This window comes from Jaculus jaculus, chromosome 18, assembly GCF_020740685.1.
Source record: "Jaculus jaculus isolate mJacJac1 chromosome 18, mJacJac1.mat.Y.cur, whole genome shotgun sequence".
Classification (NCBI taxonomy): Eukaryota; Metazoa; Chordata; class Mammalia; order Rodentia; family Dipodidae; genus Jaculus; species Jaculus jaculus.
Genome location: NC_059119.1, coordinates 46,819,944 through 46,845,904, shown reverse-complemented (window position 1 = coordinate 46,845,904; position 25,961 = coordinate 46,819,944). Strand labels below are relative to the sequence as shown.

Sequence of the window (25,961 nt, the reverse complement as noted above, 5' to 3'; positions counted from 1 at the left end):
AAAAATTAAAAAAAAAAAAAAGGGATCATGGGGAAAGAGGGCAGCCAATCACTGTAGTATTGCATTTAGAAGCATTTTTTCAGAGTACTGTGACAGCTTTATTTTAAAATGTCAATACTTATAATGCAGTAGAAAGTATATTCTAGGTAATTAAGTTTATGAAAAAAATTTAAATGCTTGGACTTTGGAGTGTACAAAAGGGTACACGTACACACACACACACACACACACACACACACACACACACACATATACTTTGGACTCTATAAGGAAAATGTTGTTCAGGGCAGAGAGAGAGAGAGAGGGTTGGAGTTGTAACTTTCAGTCAGTGGGATGGTGTCTTAAATGCGAATAAAAGAGCCGGGCGTGGTGGCGCACGCCTTTAATCCCAGCATTTGGGAGGCAGAGGTAGGAGGATCACTGTGAGTTCGAGGCCACCCTGAGACTCCTTAGTGAATTCCAGGTCAGCCTGGGCTAGAGTGAGACCCTACCCTGAGAAAGCAAAAATAAATAAAATGGGAACGAAATCAAGGGCTGTGAATATTCTCTTGTGTGTTTTGAAGAGCTGCAGGCTTGGGGGGGGGGGTGGAGGGAGCTGAGCTTTCTCTTCCTGGCTCTGAGTAGGTGGCCAAGAAGCTACTTCCCCATTCTGTGAATATTGTCCTCTGGTCCTTTTGTCCGTTTTCTTGTAACTTTTGGTATTTCTTTAAAAAAAAAAAAAAAAAAAAACCCTTTCTGCTTTCCGGACGCCCTGCCTGGTCCTGATGACTTGTATTGCCTTTTCCTATCCGGTTTCATCCATTCCTCTCTTGCAGGAAGTTCCCAGAGTTACCTGCACCCCCTTGTCAGTCTAACCCAGTAACCTCAGAAGCAGCAGGGTCTAAGGCTGGCTTCGCTCCTCCCCCTCGCCCCCTCGCTGAGCTGTCTCTTTCCGAGCCTATTTCCTGGGTATGAACATGTGAATAATCAGAATACAATGTGATGAAATGTACAGGCGCCTGGCACAGCTGTTGGCCAGCAGCCAGAGCTGGGCACCCAGCTGCATGTAACAGATAGTTGTTAAGAAAGCTGTTAATCTCTCTCTCTCTTTTTGTTTTTATAACCAGTTAGCAGGTTTCCTAAGGACTCCTTCCTCTGTGTTCCCAAGCCCTCAGGTCTCCTTTAAGGAACTTGCCAACTTGGGGGTGATGCAGCCCCCGCCCCACCCCCTTCCGCATCTCTGCCCCCCTCCCTCTCTCTCTCTCTCTCTCTCTCTCTCTCTCTCTCTCTCTCTGTCTCTCTCTCTGCTGGCTCTGGCTCTGGTCCTCGAGCCATGAGGTCATGCTGATGCCACGTGACCGCGGCTGCATCTGTCAACCGCGATAGAATTACGAAGACAGTCGGGGCGTTTATGACATTCAAACCGGCTTGCCTGCCTCCGCCTCCTCCACCCAGCCCCGCTCACAACCAAGGGACCGTCTCAAAAGTCTAAGACGCTGAAGTGTGGCGTCTAGTTTCCAACAGGACAACTTCAGAAAGGAGATGAGAGCAGCATTCGGGTGATTGGGAGGGATGCATACTCCGCAACCCCTGGGGTGGGGGGGGGGATACCAGCAATCCCACTGATGAGGGCCCCCTGCGGAGTGGCCATATAAAATATGTTCTTAATAATAATAAAAAAAAAGAAAAAGAAAAGAGATGGGGGGGGAAGGCTCAGGATTGGCTGCTGCTGTTAGAAAACCATGCCTAAGCCCCATTCTTTCAATTCTTTTATGCTGAAGCAACTTAGCATCTTTTTTTAAGTTTTAAAATCACCATACTCTTTAATCTATTCCTAACAATTCTAGGATACTTGACTATGGAAATAATCCAAACTGGGGCAAACACAAAAGCCTTTGCTTGTTATTAAAATAAATGAGATACATATTATGAGATAGGATAAATTAAGGCTTAAAAAAAAAAAAACAGAGAACTTGGGTGTAATGGGGCAAGTCTTTAATCCCAGCACTCAGGAGGCAGAGATAGGATCACCGTGAGTTGAGGCCAGCCTGAGACTACATATTGAATTCCAGGTCAGCCTGGGCTATAGTGAGTGAGACCCTACCTTGAAAAACTAAAATAAATAAATAAATAAATAAACTTTTTTAAAATTGCATTTATATGTGTTTGCACCAGGGTCTTTTGCTGCTGCTAATAAATGCCCGTCTGGCTTTATGATTTGTATTCAAACATCTTTAACTGCTGTACCAATTTTAGCCCCAATTTTAACTTTTCAATATATATATTTTATTTATTTACAAGGACAGAGAAAGGGGGAGAGAGAATGAGAATCTTCCCCTCCTTTCCTCATTTCTTCTGCATCTTAACCGCTAAGCCATCTCTCCAGCCCTTCCTTCTTTCTCAGCTATGCACCCACACTGGCTCGGAACCACCTGGAGCCACGGGCTACACGCTAGGGCTGCCTTCCGCTCACTCTGCTCCCCAGGGTGCTCCTGGGGCCCTGGCCTTGTGTGCTGGCCTAGATTTTCCTTGCCCTTCCTTCAACCATAGACCTTGAGCAGTCACCCACAGGCACTGCCGTTCGTGGGGCCCTCACTGTGCCCAAGCCCTGAGCTCAAAACACCCTGGAAACAAAGAACGCTAGCGTCTTCAAGGACCCAACTGGGGCTATGAACCTGCTGTCATTTTTGACCCTCCAGCAACCAAAGCTCTGGCTGTGACACAATCAGTGTTTTCATAAAATGAATGATGACAACTTCTGTCTTTTCAAGTCTTTTTTGTTTGCAGCCCCGAGGGTGCTTATTAGCTAGCTGGTTATGACCCTAGACTGCTTTCTCGCTCCCTCTGAACCTCAGATTCAAGTGAACATGGGGGTTCTCAAGATCTCCTGGAATTCTAAACCTATGATCTCCAGGACATGCATCCACTCTGGTTTGACAGCAGCTGGTATGGGTGGAGCATCACCCTCTGAGGGTTCCTCAGCAAGTGAGAAATGAACAAGCATTAGTCCATCACTTCCAGGAGGTGTCTGAGGGTCCAGGGTTGTGTCTTTAGACAGAGGTAGAGAAATCTGCCTTCCAGAACCAAGGAGTGCCATTTCATAAGACAGGCCCATCAGGGATGTTATAGCCAGGCTAGTATTGCTGGCAAAAATCGCCTGACCAAGAGCAGCTTGCGGGGAAGAGGCGGGGGTTATTTTGTTTTACAGACTCAATGGGGAAGCTCCACGATGGCTTGGAGAAACAATGGCATGAGCAGAGGATGCACATCACCCCCTGGCCAACATAAGGTGGACCATAGCAACAGGAGAGCGTGCCAGACACTGGCAAGGGGACACTGGCTGTAACACCCATAAGCCCGCCCCCAACAATACAACGCCTCCAGGGGGCGCTAATTCCCAAATCTCCGTCAGCTGGGAACCTAGCATTCAGAACACCTGAGTTTATGGGGGACACCTGAATCAAACCATCACAATGGGGTACTAGGGGAGCTAAGCTTCCTTCGGCTTTATGATAGAAGTGGCGGGGGGGGTGCAGGTTGACAGTGGGAGGGGAAACTGAGCTTCTTGCCCAGGGCCGTCCATGATAGCCATGACTGCAGAAGTAGGATCCTAGGGCTGGAGACATGGCTTGCCTGCAAAGCCAACGGGCCTCGGTTCGATTCCCCAGGACCCACGTAAGCCAGATGCACAAGGCGGTACATGTGTCTGGAGTTCATTTACAGTGGCTAGAGGCCTTGGCACGACCATATTCTCTCTCTCAAATAAATAAATAAAAATTTTAAAAAAGAAATAGGACCCTAAAGTGGAAGGGGTTCAGGGGGTACTGGGGAGATCATAGGAAGGGAACAATGAACAGGGCCCCCAGACAAGGGACCACAGTTTCAGTCCAGGGATGAGGCTTTAATTGGGCCCAGAGAGATCTGGTGGCCTATCTCTGAAGCCCCTATAACCCCATGGTTGTAACGGAAGGCCCTACAGAATTTTCATTGCCGCTGGCCTGTCCCCTGCCTTCTCTGGGACCAAGACCATAGTCAAAGTGCTGGCGTCACCTCCTGTTCTTCAGGAAGCTCAGGACCAGAAAAATAAACAAAACTTTTTCCCGCCATCTATTGGCAGCCCTGACTCTTTTTTTTTTTTTCTACTTTTATTTATTTTATTATTTATTTATTTGAGACCACGAGAGAGGGAGAGGCAGACACAGAGGAGAGAATGGGTGCACCAGGGCCTCCAGCCACTGCAAATGAACTCCAGACGCATGTGCCCCCCCTTGTGCATCTGGCTAACGTGGGTCCTGGGCAATCGAAGCTGGGTCCTTTGGCTTTGCAGGCAAGCGCCTCAACCGCTAAGCCATCCCTCCAGCCCCAGAGCTGACTCGTGATGGAGCGTGCATCCATGCAGGCTGGTGGAGGCTGAGGCTGCGGGTTCCCAATCTCCAGCAGTGAGCGAGTCTGTAGTTTCCTTCAAGCACAGCCACTGTCTGGCAGTGGACAGTTTTCCTTGTACCTTATGAGGAAGTGCTAATGAGCACGGGAAGAGCTGGGCCTGCCTGGGATTGTTACAGTTTACTCCTGTTGGCTCAGGGTACCTAGAAGCTTACATGCCTTCTCTTTTAAATTTTATTTATCTATTGATTTCTGAGAGAGAGATGCAGAGAGAGAAAGAGAGAGAGAGAGAACAGTGTGCTGAGGCCTCTGGCCACTGCAAATGGACTCTGGATGCATGCATCATTCTGGGCATCTGGCTTATGTGGGTACCAGGGAATTAAACCTGGATCGTTTACAAAGGACACAGGCCAGGCAGAGCTAGGTGGGAGCAGACCCTCAAGGGCAGATGAGAAGAAAGAAGAGGAGAGGAGAAGGAAGAGGAAAGGAGAGAGAATTGGAAATTGATATGAAACTGATAAGGCCTAAAGCTCTGGACAAGTGAAAGCTGTGCATCTGTGGTTAAAATGTATATATATTTGAGAGAGAAAGAAAGAAGCAGAGAAAAAGAGAGAGAAAATGGGCATTCCAGGGCCTCTAGCCCTGCAAATGAACTCCCAATGCACGCACCACCTTTGGTGCATCTGCCTTACATGGGTCCCAGTAAACTGAACCTAGGTCCTCTGGCTTTGCAGGCAAGTGTCTTAACCACTAAGCCATCTCTCCAGTGCTCTGCATCTGTGTTTAACTCACGTCATCAGCGAGTTGGGTGGGTTGTTCATTAGTTCCTCATGTGTCCGCCACAGATAGTGCCATGAATATCATCTTTGAAATTCCAGCCCTCACTGATTCACTGTGCTCGAAGGGAACTATAGACTTGCTCACTCCTGGAGATTGGGAGCCCACAGCCTCAGCCTCCCCGGGCCTGCACGGATGCACGCCCCATCAAGAGTCAGCTCTGGGGCTAGATAGATGGCTTAGCGGTTGAGGCGCTTGCCTGCAAAGCCAAAGGACCCAGCTTCGATTCCCCAGGGCCCACGGAAGCCAGATGCACCAGGGGGCGCACATGTCTGGAGTTCGTTTGCAGTGGCTGGAGGCCCTGGCGCACCCATTCTCTCTCTCTCTCTCTCTCTCTCTCTCTCTCTGTCTCGCTCGCTCTGTCTGCCTCTTTCCCTCTCTCGCTCTCTCAAATAAATAAATAATAAAATAAATAAAATTTTTAAAAAGTCACATGTGTCAACAGATGGCAGGAGAAAGTATTTTTACTTCTGGGCCTGAACTGCCTGACCAGCAGGAGATGATCTCACACCAGGGCCTCAGCCACTGCAATTGAACTTCAGACGCTTGCGCCACCTAGTGGGCATGTTCGACCTTGCGCTTGCTTCACCTTTGTGTGTCTGGCTGACGTTGGATCTGGAGAGTCGAACATGGGTCCTTAGGCTTGGCAGGCAAGTGCCTTAACCACTAAGCCATCTTTCCAGCCCTGGAACTCGATTTCTGAGTATTAATTTGAGCAATGCATAGTGCTTTCATTTATTCAAAGCTAAAACTTTCATGAAGGAAGACAGAGCAATGTAAGACTTTTTCAAAGAGGAGGAGACATCACTGGTTTCCTTTGCCCAAGTAACAGACTTTTAAGGGCTTAGCAGTTCAACCCAAGCTTCTCCTTCCAGGGCCTTACATGAAGAACTTTCTGTTGGCATTATCTCCAAACAAGACCCTTCGTATTTCTGGCATCTTCTCCTGAGCCGAGAGAGCCAGTCGACTCTCTAGGGTGTTGGAAACCTTTATTTTCTCATTGTTACTGTAGACCTCCACGCCACCGGCTGTGTGCACAGGCAAATGGACCTCTTGGTCAATCTGCACCTCCACGCGTTTTTGGGAGACCATCATGTAGATTGGAACAGCTTTCCGCACAGCAACCTCCACCAGGGGCAGGTCCTGTGGCCTGCAGCGCACAATCATGACGGGTTCCAGCAGCCGGAGCAGAGCCTGGAGCACCAGCCTATCCAGCAGCTCCTGGTAGGCCACTGGATCTTGCACGATTCTACTGAGCCTCAGCTTTGCATCTCTGAGCAATGCCGAGATGAGATCATCTCGGGCTCTGAGGACTTCCAGCCTTGCCTGATTCCTTATGGTGGACAGCTGGATTTTCTTCTGCTGTTCTATCTGCTTCTCCTTCTTCTCGTAGTAATCCATGATCTTCAGTCGTTGCGTTTGCACAAGTCGTCCCTTCTCGATGTTGAACTCTTCCTCAGCCTTGGCATCTATTTCCTCGGACTTCTCATTGGCTTCCTGCTCGATGAACGCCATCATGTGCTTAATCTGTTTCTGCACGTCGACGTCACTCAGGGCCATGGTGGCTCTCAATATGGCCTGCAGCGAGAACTGGTGTGTTTTTTTTTTTCTTTTAATTTTTATTCAGGGCAGAGCTTTGAACAGTACCACTGATGGTCCACTCTCTCACTGTGGAGAACAAGAGAGGAGGAAAAAGAAAATCAGAGGGCTAGAGGGATCCCTTAGCGGTTAAGACGCTTGCCTACAAAGCCAAACGACGCAGGTTCGATTTCCCCAGGACCCACGTAAGCCAGACGCACAAGGTGTCACATGCGTCTAGAGTTTGTTTGCCGTGGCTGGAGGCCCTGGCACGCCCATTCTCTCTGTCTTTCTGTCGCTCTGCTCTCTCTCTCTCAAAATAAATAAAATAAAAATAATTAGAAAGAAAATAAAGAAAACCAGATCCTAAAGGGTTCAAGAGGGAAATCAGTTGCCATGGCTCCTGCCTCCATTCCATCATTGTTCCAGTCATTATCTTTTGTCGCCCAATACTAGAAAGTGGGGCCAATGCAGTCCAGAGGTTCTCTAAACACTGAGGGCCCACGTCTCAGATAGCAAACAAAACCAGCTCATAAGCACAAAGAATAGGCATATTTGAAAAGGACAGGGAAGAAACAAGAACCTGGGCAGGCAGGACTCAATCCTGGAAAGCAGGCAGAAGTGTTTCCAAAATGTTCAAATTATACAAATTATACAAATATAAAGTATTACTAAGAAGACAATGGCACCTTGAGGAGAGCTGGCGTGAGAGGAGCTGAAAGCGCTCTTTCACCCGGCATAGTTTCCACTCCTGTGTATATAATCACTTGGATAACCTTTAAGAAATACAGCTTTGTGGGCTGTAAAGATGGCTTGGCGGTTAAGGCGCTTGCCTCTGAAGCCTAAGGACCCAGGTTCAATTCCCCAGAACCCATGTAAGCCGATGTACTTGGTGGCGCATGCGTCTGGAGATTGTTTGCAGTGGATGGGATGCCCTGGTATGCCCAATCCTCTCTCTCTGTGTGTGTGTGTGTCTCTCTCTCTCTTGCTGATAAATAAATAAAAATAAAATATTAAGAAAAAGAAATACAGCTTTCCAGGCCACATCCCGCACCCACTGCTATCAGAATCTCTGCCAGTATCATCTGGAATTCTCTTCTCTAAGAAGACTCCTTCAGGCTTGGGGGTATAGATCAATGGGCGAGGGCTTGCCTAGCACGTACATGGTCCTGAGTGCCTTCCTAGCACTACCAAAACAAAAACAAAAAACAAAAACTCCCAGGAAAGCACAATAAGCTCAGAAAAAATATTATCTGAAAAAAATGATGATATCACAAAGACAAAACAAAGTCAGACGTAGTGGCGCACGCCTTTAATCCCAGCACTCGGGAGGCAGAGGTAGGAGGATCGCCGTGAGTTCGAGGCCACTCTGAGACTCCATAGTGAATTCCTGGTCAGCCTGGGCTAGAGCAAGACCCTACCTCAAAAACCTGAAAAAGAAAAAAGAGGAAGAAAAGAAAATAAAAAAACAAAACACAAAACCCAAAAAGAACTAAACTAAATAAATTTTGGAGCTAAAGAACAATTGAATTCAACCGGGTGTGGTGGCACACGCCTTTAATCCCAGCACTTGGGAGGCAGAGGTAGGAGGATCACCATGAGTTCGAGGCCACCCTGAGACTACATAGTGAATTCCAGGTCAACCTGAGCTAGAGTGAGACCCTGCCTGAAAACAAGAACAACAACAACAACAAAAAAGCTGGAGGGATGGCTTAGTGATTAAGGCACTTGCTCGCCTGCAAAGCCAAAGGACCCAGGTTCGATTCCCCAGGACCTACGTAAAGCCAAATGCACAAGATGGCTCATGCGTCTGGAATTCATTTGCAGTGGCTGGATGCCCTAGTGAGTCCATTCTCTCTCTCTCGCTCTCAATCTCTCTATCTCTATCTGAAATAAATAAATAAAAATAAAAATATTTTTAAAAATTTATTTATTTATTTATTTGAGAGCGACAGACACAGAGAGAAAGACAGATAGAGGGAGAGAGAGAGAATGGGTGCGCCAGGGCCTCCAGCCTCTGCAAACGAACTCCAGACGCGTGTGCCCCCTTGTGCATCTGGCTAACGTGGGTCCTGGGGAATCGAACCTGGGTCCTTTGGCTTTGCAGGCAAACACCCGAACTGCTAAGCCATCGCTCCAGCCCCCAAGTCCCTTTCTTTTTTTTTTTTTTAATTTTTTTATTTATTTATTTGAGAGCGACAGACACAGAGAGAAAGACAGATAGAGGGAGAGAGAGAGAATGGGCGCGCCAAGGCTTCCAGCCTCTGCAAACGAACTCCAGACGCGTGCGCCCCCTTGTGCATCTGACTAACGTGGGACCTGGGGAACCGAGCCTCGAACCGGGGTCCTTAGGCTTTACAGGCAAGCGCTTAACTGCTAAGCCGTCTCTCCAGCCCAGTAAAAATATTTTTAAAAAATTTAAAGAAGCAAAAGAAAAAGAAATGGAATAGTGGCTCCCAAGAATAGTGGGAGAAATAGAAAGCGAACATAGCGTTTCAGTCATGCGAGATGAACGCTGTAGAGATCTGCTGTCTAATGTGTCTAGCTAACAATGCCCATACATTTAAACATTTGTTAGGAGACAAATTTCATATTGCTTTCCTCACAGACAGAAAATAAAAGATGTCCCAAGAAGACACACTCTTCATTGAGCTTTGCAGAAAAACAGCCCCGTATTCATTTAGCCCTAGCCCTTGAGTTCAACCTTAAATGTATGATCATTGGAAGTAAAACAAAACAAAACCAAAAAACTCTAATCTCACAACATAGGATGTAACTTTGAAAACTACATTTTGGTAAACAGAACAATTCTTTGCTCTTCCATGCAACGCTCAGTGAAATAGTTTTCAATGGGCTCCCCGAGTGAGCCTGCTGCTCACCAACTATGGGAGCCACTGCAGATGGACACAGAATGCCCAGGGGTGTGTGTGTGCGTGTGCGTGCGTGCGTGCATGTGTGCGTGTGTAGGAACACATGCTCTCCCAGAGCCTTACCAGTCTGCTGCCAACGGCTGCCTTTGCTCCGGTGCCGCGCGTCTGATAGAGAATGTGGAACTTGGAACCCGCATTGGAATCTGGCGCTGTCATATCCCTCTTTGTACAGACAGCCCTTAGCATCTGACCAAGCAGCCTGAATTCACAAATCCGGGCTGTCCCTAGCGGGGGAAAGTGTGGCCAATTATGCCAAGAGAGATTTCCTTGGCACCTGGGCCATGGTCCAGGCTTGTCCTTACACACTCGGAAATCTCAATTAAGTTGGCACACATGCTCATCTTCACAGACGTGTGTGTGGACCTGGGCAACCAATTTATTAATTGACTGATTAAAAAGAAAATAATACAGCCTCCTTTCTCTGAATGTAAGTTGCCTGGAGAACCAAATCCAAAGGTTCTGTTAATGAGAATGCAGCGATAATTCACAGATGGTCATTAAGAGAGCCACTTCTTGACGGCAGTGCTCAGCACGGCAATATCTCGATCACACCTTCCGAGGCTTCCAAGGTCTAATTCGGAAGAGGTGGCGGGAAGAACGTAAGAGCCAAAGGAAGGGCAGGACTCCTTACAACGTGCTCCCTCCAGACACAAAATGGCCTGGATATCCATGACCTCACAGTGCCTGACACTACCTACACAAGACCCTCATCAGAGGAGGAAAAGATCATGACATCAAAATAAAAGAGAGACTGATTGAGAGGAGGAGGGGATATGATGGAGAGTGGAGTTTCAAAGGGGAAGTGGGGGGAGGGAGGGTATTACCATGGGATATTTTTTTATAATCATGGAGGTTGTTAATAAAAATTTGAAAAAAAAAAAGAGAGAGAGAGAGCGACTTCTGTTCACAAGGCTACTGGGCTCCTGTCCATAAGACAGACACCTTTCCATGCCCAGACAGGACATAGGAGTGTATGGGGGTGATGGAGAGCTGGGGGACAGTTTCCATCATGCAGGCTCCAGGTTCTGCAGGCAGTCTGTGGAATGAATGTTCCGCTCTGCCCTGGTCAAGTGTGTGGTTTTCCAAAAAAAAACTTGGTCAGTCTTCAAAGCTTCAGTCTCCTCATGTGTGCAATTGCAGTCATGACAATACCCACATCAAAGGGGCACTGCGGGGCTAGAATGACAGAAGCGGACGTTTGTCACAATGCCAGGCACGGTCGGCACCCTTCATGCTTGGGAATTGTCATTGTCAACGCTGCTGCTATTTCCTCTCCTCGGAGTTCGGTGTCAATTCCTTAGAACAGTCCCTCTTTGGGGGTGCAGGGCACCCACGCCTGATTTGATTTCCACGGCGCAACGGGGAAGCATATCCTGATCTCGGGTCTCTGTTACATTTAGCAGCCCTGGCTAGAGTTCTGAGGTCTCTCCCCGCAAAGTCCCAGGCTCAGCCATCCTGCTTGGTAGATGGTGGTTGAAGTCTGTGGGATTCAGGGGCGAGGTGCAATCAATTCGTCACCGGCCGGATTCTCCAGCCTTTAGTGTTCCTGCCCTTCCCTGCACCCCACTTCCTCATGGTTTGTTAGGGCTGGGTCTGGAGGCAGCTGCAGGGTGGGAAGGGTTAAAATTCAGAGCTCAGGCAAATGTCTCTGCAGGAATGTGGGTGCCAGCATAATGTGTCTGGAAGATGTACCTTCCAGGCTGTCTGGGACGGAGATTACAAACACATATGGGCCTGTAGCTTCAGGAATACAATAAACCACACCAAGAAATGCTCCAACATGCGACTTCAGACCCCTCTAGTCCACTTGCCTGGACGTAGCATCTACCCAGCCTACATTTAGAGCCGGGGTAGCAACGTAGGTCCCTTCAAGCCGGACTGAGGCCTCACCTATGTGGTCATATTTAGTACCTGGGTCTCTTTTCTGCCCTCAGCCTCTGAATGAGCTCAGTCCCACTTAACAATGTTTCCTCACACTGTTCCCTTGGGTAAAAATATGTCTAGCTCTGCTACTTCCCACCCTATCTTCCGATCCAATTTGAGGCCATTTCTTGGGCCTCTGGACTCTTGGAAATGATGACAGCATGGCTTATTTTCCAAATACAGTTCAGAGCTGGATCCGGGATCCTTTGTTATTCCAAGTTCCTTTGCTTCCTCTGGGGAATGCCTTGAGAACAGAACTTCCTTCTCCAGCAGAGGCAGACGCGGGCAGATGATCCTTCACTGTGGTTGGTTGGATGAAGGGTTTGCAGATGGAAAGGCTGTCTCTCTGTCACTCTCTCTTTTTTTTATTTTATTTTTATTTATTTATTTGAGAGCAACAGACAGACAGGGAGAGAGAGAATGGGCGTGCCAGGGCCTCCAGAAGTTGCAAATGGACTCCAGACGCGTGCGCCCCCTTGTGCATCTGGCTAACGTGGGTCCTGGGGAATCAAGCCTCGAACCGGGATCCTTAGGCTTCACAGGCAAGCGCTTAACCGCTAAGCCATCTCACCAGCCCACTCTCTCTTTTAGCTTTTAAAGTTATGAACTGTAATACGCATCCAGGAAAGTGCACAGAGCATGTAAACGCATAGCTTAATAAATGATTACAAAGCAAACATCTTGAAGCCACCACCCAGGCAAAGAAAGAGACTATCGCCAGCACCCCGAGAAGCCCCTCCATGTGACTGTGGGGGAGACATTGCAAAACTAGTGGGTCCATACTTGTGGGTGTGGGAAGGTCTTTAGGGGAAGTATGAGCTCAGGGAGGTTGTTTTTACTTGTAGGTCCCCTGGAAAAGTGAAATACCGGCTCCATGGGGAAGGCAGGAGACATTAGGAGGAGATTCAATATCTGTTAGCCAGGAGCCCAGCCTGAAGCTGTCTTTCATTCCAGCTGGCTTTGTAAGCGTGTCTGAGGTCAGACGTGTCTGGTGTGGGCAACCTTACCCTTAGCCAAAAAGGAAGCAGTAAGAGACTGGGGGCTTCCAGATATTTACGTATCGTCAAGGGGCCAAGGAAAGGGGATTTCCAAAGCTTGGAGCACTGGGCAATCTGGGAAGGACACAGGAAATAGGTGAAGAAATGGAGGAAATCTTTCTGGGGATTTCAAGCATTAGATATGTGAGAATGGGCTTGTGCTAGCTTGAATGTATGTCCTTCCCCCAATAGACTCAGGTGTTTTGCTAAAGCTTGTAACTTGGGCCTCCAGCCACGTGGCTGGTGGAGGTCTCACCGGAGGTGGATCGTGGAGTCCAGTCCTAAGGTGTCCGTGGGGACGGATCTGAATTCCAGCTGAAGGTATGCAGAGCAGTCTGAGCTCTGGCGGGGGCCCCTGTCTCTGCTCGGAGGGTGTGGGAGCAGCTTTTTGTGCCCACAGACGGAACTTCCGCCTGGACCTGTAAGCTTGTAATAAACCCCTTTCCCCCATCAACTGTGTCTGGTTTGGATGTTCATCCCGGCCACACAGCGTGAAGTTGTCTACCACGGGGGTGTTCCTTTGTCTGACCTTCAGTGGGTATTTGCTGAACGGTGTGTTGGGAACTGTGGTGGCACTGGTGACAAAGGTTGGAAGACGCCAACCCTAACTCTCTTAGTATGATGGGAGAGAGGGTTGTATAAGCAGGAAATCACAGCCCAGGTGGGTTAGGTATTAGCAAGTTCAAAGAAGCTCAGTGAATGAAGGGACCCCCGAAGGGCCCCCCTCCAAACTCAGCATCTAGTGTGTTGTGTTGCCCTGCAGACAGCTGAGTCTTTGCAGTAGATAGTTTGAAATGTCCCAGTAGAGACAATAAAAAGGCCAGCGGGGAAGCAATGGGACGGAGATGAACAAAAGGACACACGCAGCAATTTGGCGAACACGGATATGAAAATAGGGGTTCAGCCGGGCGTGGTGGCGCACGCCTTTAATCCCAGCACTCGGGAGGCAGAGGTAGGAGAATCGCCGTGAGTTCAAGGCCACCCTGAGACTACAGAGTTAATTCCAGGTCAGCCTGGACCAGAGTGAGACCCTACCTCGAAAAACCAAAAAAAAAGAAAGAAAAAAGAAAATAGGGGTTCAGAGGGAATCCAATACAGCACCTTAACTGAGAGCCAGTCATTTGGAAAAGGCAAGGAGTTGGTACCAATCCTTAGGAAGACTTTCTCCAAATAGACATGAATGAGTCAGGCCTTCATGCATACCCACGGCGAAGCAATTTCGGGCTTGTCAGAGAGGGCCCTGGCTTAGCCGTGGGGAAAGACAAAGATCCTTGCCACTCAAAATGGAATGGGACAAGGGACAAAGAAGTACACAGAGCCAGTACCTGAGGAGTTCACCTGAAGGACTGGCCTTGTGGCTTCTGAGCAGGGGTGTAACTTGATCAAACCCTGGTCTAGGAGACTTGCAAGTAGCAGAGGCCAGCAAAGCTAGTTATAAACCAGATACACGCTGTGCTCAGATGAGGCTTGGGACAAAAGACAGGTGTCAAGGATGAAGGAGGAGGGCTGGAGAGATGGCTTAGCAGTTAAAGCACTTGCCTGCAAAGCCAAAGGACCCAGGTTCAATTCCCCAGGACCCACATAAACCAGATGCACAAGAGGGCACATGCATCTGGAGTTCGTTTGCACTGGCTAGAGGCTCTGGAGCATCCATTCTCTCTCTCTTTTTGCCTCTTTCTCAAATAAATAAATAATAAAAATATTTTAGCCAGGCGTGGTGGCGCACGCCTTTAATCCCAGCACTCAGGAGGCAGAGGTAGGAGGATCACTGTGAGTTTGAGGCCACCCTGAGACTCCATAGTGAATTCCAGGTCAACCTGGGCTAGAGAGCGAGACTCTACCTCAAAAAAAAACAACAACAACAACAAAAAAAAATCGGGGACTGGAGGGGTGGCTTAGCAGTTAAGGCATCTGCCTTCAAAGCCAAAGGACCCAGGTCCGATCCCCCAGGATCCATGTTAGCCAGATACACAAGGAGGCGCACGCGTCTGGAGTTCCTTTGCAGTGGCTGGAGGCCCTGGTGCACCCATTCTCTCTCTCTCCCCCTCTTTCTCTGTCAAATAAATAAAAAAAAAATAAAAATAATGAAGGTGAGGTGTGGAGACTTGGAGCTAGCCCCCACAGAGCAGAGCGGTGGGGCTCAGAGTAAGAGCTTGGTTTAGGAGCACCCTGCGCTCTCAGGAGCAGGCTGGAAAGAGTGCAAAGCGAAGGGCAGAGAAATCATCTGGTTGAGAAGTAAAACGTGACACTGGACAGACTATGAGAATGGCCCGAAAAGCTTGGCCTGGTGCTGATGGTGAGATGGGTATACCACAGCAAGCTTCGTGCCCAGCGCAGAATGGGAAATGCTCGCAAGGACCAGGCAGACGAAAAAACATTTCTCCTAAAATAATTTACATTAGGAATTCACCACTAAACTTCTCTTTCAACAACCTCTGCAGGTCGAGTACTTCAGAGCAGTGGGGTTCACCCCAAGAGCAATTTGCTTCGAATGTGCATTGCTCAAAGCTTCCAGAGGAAAAAAAATCTCTCTGCTCTATCCTGCTTCAAGGGGCCCAGGCCTCTGGCACCTTACAAAATGCACTCTTGGGATCCCATGATCCAATTTTGTTAGGGGAGCCAGAAATCCCATCTTAAAAGTAAAATCCACCAATAATTTTGTATGATTATGTTAAAATATACACAGCATAAAGCTTACCATTGTTTCCTTTTTTTTTTTTCTTTTTTTTTTTTGAGGTAGGGTCTCACTCTAGCCCAGGCTGATCTATTCACTATGCAGTCTCTGGGTGGCCTTGAACACATGGCAAGCCTCCTAACTCTGCCTCCCCAAGTACTGGGATTAAAAGTGTGTGCCACCATGCCTGGCTTAGCCAGCTGTTTTTTATTTTTATTTATTTTTATTTTTATTTATTTATTTATTTGAGAGCGACAGACACAGAGAGAAAGACAGATAGAGGGAGAGAGAGAGAAGGGCGCACCAGGGCTTCCAGCCTCTGCAAACGAACTCCAGACGCGTGCGCCCCCTTGTGCATCTGGCTAACGTGGGACCTGGGGAGCCGAGCCTCGAACTGGGGTCCTTGGGCTTCACAGGCAAGCGCTTAACCACTAAGCCATCTCTCCAGCCCTAGCCAGCTGTTTTTGATGTATTGCTGTATCCTGGTTCTCCCAAGTATTCTCCTCCCTTTGTAAGATAGAACAGGTTCTCCAAACAAAAGTGAGAGCAAGGGCTGGAGAGATGGCTTAGTGTTTAAACGCTTGCCTATGAAGCCTAAGGACTCCGGTTTGAGGCTCAATTCCCCAGGACCCACATTAGCCAGATGCACAAGGGGGCGCACGCGTCTGGAGTTTGTTTGCAGTGGCTGGAGACCCTGGCGTACCCATTCTCTCTCTCTGTCACTCTCAAATAAATAAATAAATATTTTAAAAGAAAAAAGTGAGAGCAGTTTGAATTAAAGGGGAGAACCCTGGTTATCGGAGAGATTTGTTGACGTATTTCCACTCTTCTTAATTAAAAGGCAGTGGAGGATCTAGGGAACCTGGCTGGGTTCTCAGAGCCAGAAAGGAATTCCCCACTCAGTGGGTTTCACGTCCAATCCATCAGCAGTTGGTTAGCCACATCAGCTGTGTGCCACTATTGCACAAGTGTGTACTTCTTGCTCGGCTGGTGGATTTCCTAAAAATTTCTTTATGAGAAGGGACTTAATGCAAATTGCACTCCTTCAATATGGCCCTTTGGCAGTCAGAAAGGCCAGCTCCCAGGGCTCAAGAGATGAATCACGTAATGATCCCAGCCAGAAGACACACAAACCACATACATGCAGCCTGCTTATTCAGTTGACTTCAAAGCATCTCATATATCGGCTGGTGGATTTCATATCGGGCAGGATCTCCTGTTTATTCAGTCTGTTGGCAACTGTTGGTCTCCAGCGGCTCTCCTAGCACTGTGTGTCACCACGAGGGGTAGCTGGGTAAGGAAACTGGATTCCCTCTCATTTCTACAGTGTTCACTTGCTACCCTACAGCCACAGCTTGTGGCATCTTTGGCAATAGGGTCTAACCTTGTACCTCTGGCAGGTACAAGGTGCCAAGTGTTTTGGCAATAGGCTGTTTTAATCTGGGGACCTCATGGATGTCCCTGACCAACAGCTCACTGTGGAGGGCAATCCAACTCTAGCCATGAGATTTCCCAGCCAAAGCCCAAGGTGTTAGCGTTATGATTTCTCCACCTTCTATGGGGCGCTTCTGTTCATGTTCCCCTCTGCCTCGCTGATGGTAATGACTTGTAGAATGACGTCTAGAAGGAACGTTTCTCTGGTGCAATTAGTTTTGTGTATTCTGTCCCCATCCCCTATCCCATAAATCCACTTCTCCCTTCTTTCCTTCCTTCCTTCTCCCTCTCTTCCTTTCTTCCTTCCTTCCTTCCTTCCTTTCTGCTGACCCTTGACTTCTTGTCAAGTATCCCTTCCTCCTCTCCCAGCTTCATTCTAGTACCGTGTCCAAAATGTTGATTCTTATTGTGGCATACAATTAACTGAAATTGATCCAGATTGGGAACCACTTATGACAGAGAACATGTGGTGTTTGTCTTTGTGAGCCTGCGTGACCTCACTTAGCATGAATTTTTTCCAAGTTGCATCCATTTTCCTGCAAATTGGATTATTTCATTTTTCCTCACCAGGGAGTAAAGAATTCCATTGTGTGCATATACCACATCATCATTAACTTTTCCTCTGTTGATGGGCATCTGGGCTGCTTCCAGTTCCTGGCAATTGTGAATAAAGCAGTGCAAAAAATGGTGAAGCTTGGGGCTGGAGAGATGGCTTAGCAGTTAAGGCCTTTGTCTACAAAGGCAAAGGACCTCGGTTTGATTCCCCGGGACCCACATAAGCCAGATGCACAAGGGGGCGCACGCGTCTGGAGTTGGCTTTCAGTGGCTGGAGGCCCTGGCATGCCCATTCTCTCTCCCCCCTTTTCCTCTCTCACTGTCTTAAATAAATATATATATATTTTTAATGGTGGAGCTTGTGTCTCTGTAGTACATAGTAGAGTCTATGTGGCTATTTGCCCAAAAGCAGTATAGCTGGTTTTAATGGTGGTTCTATTTTCAGCCTTTTGAGGATTCTCCATACTGATTTTCATAGCGGCTGTACAAGTTTGCATGCCCACCAGCAGTGGATAAGGGTTCCTCCTTCCCCCCACATCCCTGTCAGCACATGCTGTCATTTGATTTATTTATTTATTTATTTATTTGGTCTTTCAAGGTAGGATCTCGCTCTAGCCCAGGCTGACCTGGAATTCACTATGGAGTCTCAGGGTGGCCTCGAACTCACGGCACTCTTCCTACCTCTGCCTCCTGAGTGTGGGGATTAAAGGCGTGCGCCACCAGGCCCGGCTGATTCTTTTTTTTTTTTTTTTTTTTTTTTGAGGCAAGGTATTACTCTAGCCCAGGCTGCCCTGGATTTCACTATATAGTCTCAGGGTGACCTTGAATTCATGGCAGTCCTACCTCTGTCTCCTGAGTGCTGGGATTAAAGGTGAGTGCCACCACGCCTGGTTCATTTCATATTTTGGTGATTGTCAATTTGACTAGAGTGAGATGGAATCTCATAGTCATTTTAAATTGCATATCCCTGATGGGAGGAGACGTTGAACATCTTGGGTGTTTAATGGCCATTTGTATTTTTTCTTTGAGAACTCTCTGCTCAATTCCCTGCTTCATTTTTTAAAATATATTTTATTTATTTATTTGACAGAGAGAGAGAATGGGTACACCAGGGCATCCAGACACTATAAACGAACTCCAGATGCACACGCCACCTTGTGCATCTGGCTTACATGGGTCCCAGGAATTGAACTGGGGTCCTTTGGCTTTGCAGGCAAATGCCTTAACTGCCAAGCCATCTCTCCATATCCTCCCTGCCCCATTGTTTTTTTTTTTTTTTTTTTTTTTTTTTTGTTTTTTTTTGTTTTTTTAGTGGAGTGCTTGATTTTTTTATTGTTTAAGTTTTTAAGTTGCTTGTAGATTCTAGATATTAAACTTTTGTCAAAGGTATGACTGGTGAAGATTTTCTCCCATTCAGTAGGTTGTCTGTTGACTCTGTTGATGGTTTGCTCATCTTTACAGTAGCTTTTTAAAATATTTTATTTTATTTATTTGAGAGAGAGGAATAGGCAGAGAGAGAATGGGCATACCAAGGCCTCCAGCCACTGCAAATGAACTCCAGATGTGTATGCCCCCTTGTGCATCTGGCTTATGTGGGTCCTGAGGAATTGAACCTGGGTCCTTTGGCTTTGCAGGCAAGTGTCTTAACCACTAAGCCATCTCTCCGGCCCTACAATAGCTTTTCAATTTCACAAGGTCCCAGTTCAGTACTTATCTGATTCCCTGGGCTACTGGAATCTTATTCAGAAAGTCTTTCCCTACGCCCATATCTTGGTGTGTTCTCCCTACTTTTTCCTCTAGTCATTTTAGGGTTTCAGGTCTTATATTTATGTCTTTAATCCACTTGGAGTTGATTTTTGTGCACAGTGAGAGGAGGGGTCCAAATTCAGTCCTTTACATGTGACTGCTCAGTTTCTCCGCTTGCTGAAGGTGCTATCTTCGCTCCAGCCAGTGTTTTGGGACCCCTTTGTCAAAGATTAGGTAGTTGGAGTCACTCAAAGTCATTCCTGGATCTTCAATTCTACTCCATTCATCTATTTGTCTCTTTCAAATGCCAGCACTATGCTGTTTTGATTACTATGGCCTTATAGCATAACTTAAAATCAGATACAGTGATACCACCAGAGGTGTTATTTTTGCTGAGTACATTTTTGGCCATCTGAAGCCTTTTGTGCTTCTGTATGAATTTTTTGAGTCTTTTTTTTTACTGGAAGGGGGAAGTTTCCTGGTAGGGTTTGACTCTAACCCAGGCTGATCTAGAATTCATTATATAGTCTCAGTGTGGCCTGCAAGTGACAATGATATGAAGTCTACGGAAATTTGTGTGCTGATTTTACATCCTGCCACTTATTTGAAAGCATTTATCACTTCTAGGAGTTTTGGGGTACAGGTTTTCTGTTGTTGTTCTCTTGTGTATAGAACCATGCCATCCGCAAATAGGGCTAGTTTGAACTTCTTCCTTTCCAATTTCTATCCCTTTTATTTCTTTTTCCTGTCTTATTTATTGCTTGGGCTAAGACTTCAAGGACTATGTTGAAAAGCAGTGGTGAGAGTGAGCACTGCTGTCTAGTTCCTTGACCTTAATGAGAATGCTTCAAGCTTTTCCCCATTTAGTATGACATAGACTTTAGGTATTGTTGTATATTGCCTTTATTATGTTGGGATATGGTCCCTCCACCCATAGTTTCACGAGTGTTTTAATCATGAAGGGGTGTTGGATTTTGTCAGAGGCCTTTTTGTCATCTATAGAGATGATAACGTGGTGCCTGACTTTAAGTCTGTTTATGTGATGCATTATGTTTTCTGATTTCCCACATCCCTGATGTTGCTCCCAATTTCACCAGGGTCTGTTGTAACTTCTTCCTTTTCACTCCTCATCATGTGGATTTGAGCCATCTCCTTTTTCCTTTTGATCAAATTGGCTAGGGTCTTATCAATCTTATTTTTTTTTCAAATAACTAGCTCTTTGTTTCATCAATTAAAAAATTTTTATTTCCAACTCAATGATTTCTGTTCTGATCTTGATTATTTCTCTGTATCTAGTACTATTAGGTTTGGATGGTTCTAGGTTTTCCAGAGCTTTCGGCTGGATGGTTAACTAACTTAGTGACTTGAGATCTCTCTGTTTTTGTAATGAAGACATTTAGTGGTCTAAACTTCCCTGTAAAACTGCCTTCAAAGTGCCCCTCAAGTTTGGGCATGTGGTGTTTTCATGATCATTCAGCTACAGACATTTTTAAATTTCCTTTTTGATTTCTTTGAATCATCATTCATTGTTTAATAGTGACTTGTTCAGTATCCAGGTGTTGGCTGGTTTTCTGTTTTCCTTGTTTATAATTTCTACCTGTATAGTATTGTGGTCTGACATAGTACATGGAATTACATTAATTTTTCTGAATTTGTTGAGGCATGTTTTATGCCCCAATATATGATCTACTTTAGAGAAGTTTTCCATGAGCTTTTAGCTCCAGCTTTATTTTAAAAAATATTTTTAACTGCCCAGTAAGCACTTCTCTTAATGTTCATACCCATATATTAATGCTACTCTCACTTTTGGTTAGGGAAGCTTCTCTTTTCAGATGGCAGTGACCTTGGGGTGACTCAGAAGGTATCATAGTGCTGAGAAGACAGAGGAGTGCTCAGCACTGCAATATCTATCAGACCTTCCATTTCTTAGGATCCATTGCAAAAGAGGTGGTGGAAAGAATGTAAGAGCCAAAGGAAGGGTAGGACTCCTTACAGTGTGCTCCTCCAGACACAAAATGGCCGGGATATCCATGACCTCATAGTGCCTGACACTACCTACACAAGACCATCATAATAGGAGGAAAATATGATGACATTAAAATAAAAGAGACTGATTGAGGGGGAAGGGGATATGATGGAGAATGGAGTTTCAAAGGGGAAAGTGGGAGGAGGGAGGGAATTACCATGGGATATTGTTGTCAATAAAAAATAAATTAAGGGCTGGGGAGATGGCTTAGCAGTTAATCGCTTGCCTGTGAAGCCTAAGAACCCCAGTTCAAGGCTCAGTTCCCCAGGACCCACGTTAGCCAGATGCACAAGGGGGCGCAGGCATCTGGAGTTCGTTTGCAGTGGCTGGAGGCCCTGGCGCGCCCACTCTCCTCTCTCTCTCTCTGTCTCTCTGCCTCTTTCTCTGTCTATCTGTTGCTCTCAAATAAATAAATAAAAATAAAAAACAAAACAAAAAATAAATTAATTAAAAAATACTTTTAATGGGCTGGGGAAATGGCTTAGTGTTTAAGGCATTTGACTGCCAAGCTTAAGGACCCCAGTTAGGTTTCCTAGGACCAGCTAAGCCAGATGCACAAGGGGGCGCATGCATCTGCAGTTCGTTTACAGTGGCTGGAGGCCCTGGCATGCCCATTCTCTCTTTCTGCCTCTTCCTCTCTACCTCTCTCAAATAAATAAATAAGAAATAAATTTTAAAAATTATTTACTTATTTGTTAGAAAGAGAGAGAGAGGAGAGAGAGAATGGATGGCAGTGACAGGTCCCTTGATGCTGCAAATACACTCCACATGCATGCATCATTTTGTGCATCTGGCTTTACATGGGCACTGGGGAATCGAACTCTGGCCAATAGGCTTTACAAGCAAGAAAGTCATCTCCCCAGGCCCTATTTCTGTGTTTTTTTTTAATCATTGGGTTATTGAAATGATTTTATTTCTACATCTTATAAACCTACAAAATTTCATTATTTTTTGCTTTACATGCATAATTACTTTTGAAAGAAACTCTTTAGATGTGGATAAAAACGTCCCATATATTTGTCCTACATTTTCTGGTCTTGATTGCTTTGTAGAGATCTGACTTTTGCTGTGGTTTCAGGACTTCAAGAACTTCCTCGGTATTTCTCAAAGTGATGACCATAAGGTTGAAAAAAAATCTTTAAGCTCTTTCATTTTTACAGGATTAAAAATTTTTTTATTGATTTGAGAGAAAGAGGGAGAGAAAGAAGCAGATAGAGAAAATGCTCATACCAGGGATTTTGGCCACTGCAAAACAAACTCCAGACTCATGCGTCACCTTGTGCATCTAGCTTAAATAGGTCCAGGGGAATCGAACCTGGGTTCTTTAGCTTTGCAGGCAAATGCCTTAACAGCTAAGCCATTTCTCCAGCCCAGCTTTTTGTTGTCTAAGAAAATCATCTCATTTGCCCTCGATCATGAAGGAGTGTTTTAGCTGAATACATAACTCTATCAAGATAGCATTCTACTCACTTCTAGGTTATACTAAGTGTAAGAAGTCAGCAGTTATTTCTGTCTTTGTTTCCTGAGATGTAACATGTCTTTTTTTCCCCCTGGTTTTGTATGTATATTTTTCTATTTATTGCAGGTTTTCAGTGATTCAATTATAATGTGTTTACTTGGTGTGTTTTACTATAATTTTCCTACTTGTGTGTGTGTAGAGCTTCTTGGATCTATAGGTTAATGATTTTTATTAAATGTGAACTGTTTTTGGCCAATGAGTCTTGGATCATTATACTAATCTTTTCTAGACTGCAAATGTGTGTGTATATTAAATCACTTAATACTGTCTTTGAAAACACATATTTATTTATTTATTTTCAAGCAGAGAGAGAGATAGAAAGAAGAGACACTGGGGTGGAGGGATGGCTTCATGGTTAAGGCACTTGTCTGCAAAGCCAAAGGACCCAGGTTCAATTCCCCAGGACCTACGTTAGCCAAATGCACAAGGTGTGGCACGTGCATCTGGAATTTGTTTGCAGTGGCTGGGAGCCCTGGTGTGCCCATTCTCTCTGTGTCTGTCATTCTCTCTCTCAAACAACATAAATAATATCTTTTTTAAATAAATAAATAAAGAAAGAAAGTAAGTAAGTAAGTAAGAAAGAAAGAAAGAAGAGACAGACAGAGACTGGGTGCACCAGGACCTCTAGCCCCTGCAAACGAACTCCAGATGCATGTGCCATATTGTGTACCTGGCTTTACGTGAGTACTGAGGAATTGAACCTTACAAGTTGGTGAGGATCTCTTTCTCTCTGTCTCTCTCTCTCTTTCTATTTCTCTATGTTTCTTCCTTTCTAGAAGTTTCATTCTTTAAAAAAACTCTTTGATATTCCTTCTCATTATCCCTTTAAATCTGCGGGCATATTTCAAATTTATTTTTCAGTCCTTGTCTTCTAATTTCATTATCTTTGTCATGCCTGAGTTTGTTTCTATCAACTAAGTTTTCTTTGACTTTGTTACATTGCCTTATTTATTGCATATTTAGTAACTTAATATTCTGAATTTTATATTACTGGATGTCTTTATTTTCTCCTCCTCCTCCTTCTTCTTCTTTGTTTTTGATTTTGTTTTTCAATGTAGGGTCTCACTCTAGTTCAGGCTGACCTGGAATTCACTCTGTAGCCTCAGGGTGGCCTCGATCTCACAGTGATCCTCCTACCTCTGCCTCCCAAGTGCTGGGATTAAAGGCATGCATCACCACGCCCAGCTTTTGTTGCTCTTCTTTAAAAATAATAAATTTGTTTTAGTTGCCAATTTTGGTTAATAGCAGATTAACTTGCTATTTAAAAAACTGAAACTTGGGCTGGAGAGATGGCTTAGTGGTTAAGCGCTCGCCTGTGAAGCCTAAGGACGCCGGTTCGAGGCTTGGCTCCCCAGGTCCCACGTTAGCCAGATGCACAAGGGGGCGCACGCGTCTGGAGTTTGTTTGCAGAGGCTGGAAGCCCTGGTGCGCCCATTCTCTCTCTCTCTCCCTCTATCTGTCTTTCTCTCTGTCTCTGTCGCTCTCAAATAAATAAATAAAATATTTAAAAAAACTGAAATTTATTTATTTGCATGCAGAGAAACAGAGAGAGAAAGAGAATAGACATGCCAGAGCCTCTTGCCACTGCAAATGAATTACAGATGCATGTGCCACTTTGTGCATCTGGCTTTAGTGAGTACTGAGGAATTGAGCCCTGGTCATTAGGATTTTCAGGCAAGCCCCTAACCATTGAGCCCTCTCTCCAGCCCCAAACTTGCTCTTTCTCATTTATTTATTTGTGTTAGTCCATGCATGTGTACCACTGCAAATGAAAGGCAGATGCTTGAGCCCTGTTTTGTGTCCAGCTTTTCATGGGTGCTGGGGAACTGACCCCTGGGCCGGAAGGCTTTGCAAGTAAGCACCTTTAACCACTGATCAATCTCCCCAGCCTGGACTTTTTCTGAACCTGGTTTCTAACCCTTGTTGGGGATGTATTAGAGTCACTCGTAACTCGGTTGCTAATTTAGCCCTTCTGCTCACATATAGCTCTTATGTAGTCTTTACTGAATTATCTGGACATTGAACCACATCTCTTCATATTGACTCATTGAACCCCAAACATCTTCCTATAGCCAATCAGCCCCCAGCTCCCTGGCAGTGCTTTGCCTGACCTTGCCAGCTTCATCGTAAACGTGGGCAGCTTGGTATTCAGTGACAGACCCGGGGCGTCCCGGGCATTCCTTGTGCTGCCATTTCCCCTCTTCTGCGCCTTTCTGCCTTGGAGTCTCCTCAACTGAGCAAGCTCGTGTTCCCTGCTTAGGTTCCGTCTCAGTATGCTTTCATTCAGAAAGGGGTCCTGCAGGAAGTTAGGGCAACAGTCAGGCTTGCCCCATTAGATTGCTCTTTTCAGAAAGCACATCACGTAGCCGGGTGTGGTCGCGCACGCCTTTCATCCCAGCACTCGGGATGAAAGAGGGAGGAGGATCGCCATGAGTTCGAGGCCACCCTGAGACTACACAGTGAATTCCAGGTCAGCCTGGGCTAGAGCGAGACTCTACCTTGAAAAGCAAAGGAAAGAAAGAAAAGAAGGAAAGAAAAAGTGCAGTCACGTGCCACTTCTCAGTGCTTAGGGAACGGTGGTTTGATACACTTAATGAACTTTATAAGCTGCTTATTACGCTAGGAAGTAGAGATCTCTAAATGCCTACATGAAATGCATTCGAGGTGGTGATCTTCTTGTCCAACTCTTTATCAGAAGGCTGCAGCTCAAGCTACAGAAACCATCAACTAGTTAAACAGAAAAGAAGTCAAGAATCTTAAGAGAGAGTCATCGACAGGGCCGGGAGTCAGCTCGGTCAGTAAAGTGCTTGCAGCATAAGCCTGAGACCTGAGTTAAATGCTCAGGACCCGCATAGAATGCTGAGTGTGATGGTCCATCTATGATCCCAGCACCAGAGGGAGGTAAGACAGGAAGATCCCTGGATACCACTGGCCAGCTATTCTGACCTATTTTGTCAGTGAGACAGCCTGTCTCGAGGTTACGTGGACATCCATATTCACGCACATATATATGCACCTACACACACACATACAAAACAAGAGTAAGTAAGTAACTAGCACACAGTTGTGGGAAGGCTAGAGAAGCTGATGAACATGAGCGTCGTGTCCAACACATGCCCCGGGAACTATTTTAGTGAGAAAACCACTTCTGGTATCATTACTGTCACGTACCTCTAAACATCCCATGTCATTTCTGAACCAGGAACTAACTCATTTATACCACATCCACCACCACTGCCTGCCCCAGGGTACCACTTCTTGTATTGGGCATCTACTTGTGTGCCCAGCCCAGGAGCTGAGCCTCCGTGTGTGCCTTGTATTTAACTCTAGTTTCACTCAC

At 46.0% G+C, this 25,961-nt stretch overlaps 1 protein-coding gene across 1 annotated transcript in view; it reads right to left on the bottom strand.

Moving 5' to 3' along the window:
• Nucleotides 1–6,015: 6,015 nt before the first annotated feature.
• The window catches only part of Atp6v1e2 (ATPase H+ transporting V1 subunit E2), a 28,161-nt gene continuing 8,215 nt past the window's right edge, over nt 6,016–25,961 (bottom strand). The window contains exon 2 of the mRNA XM_004660138.3: nt 6,016–6,867. Within this exon, the coding sequence (XP_004660195.2) occupies nt 6,079–6,759 (681 nt within the window). The 5' untranslated portion in view covers nt 6,760–6,867 and the 3' untranslated portion in view covers nt 6,016–6,078. The remainder of the gene's footprint in view (nt 6,868–25,961) is intronic.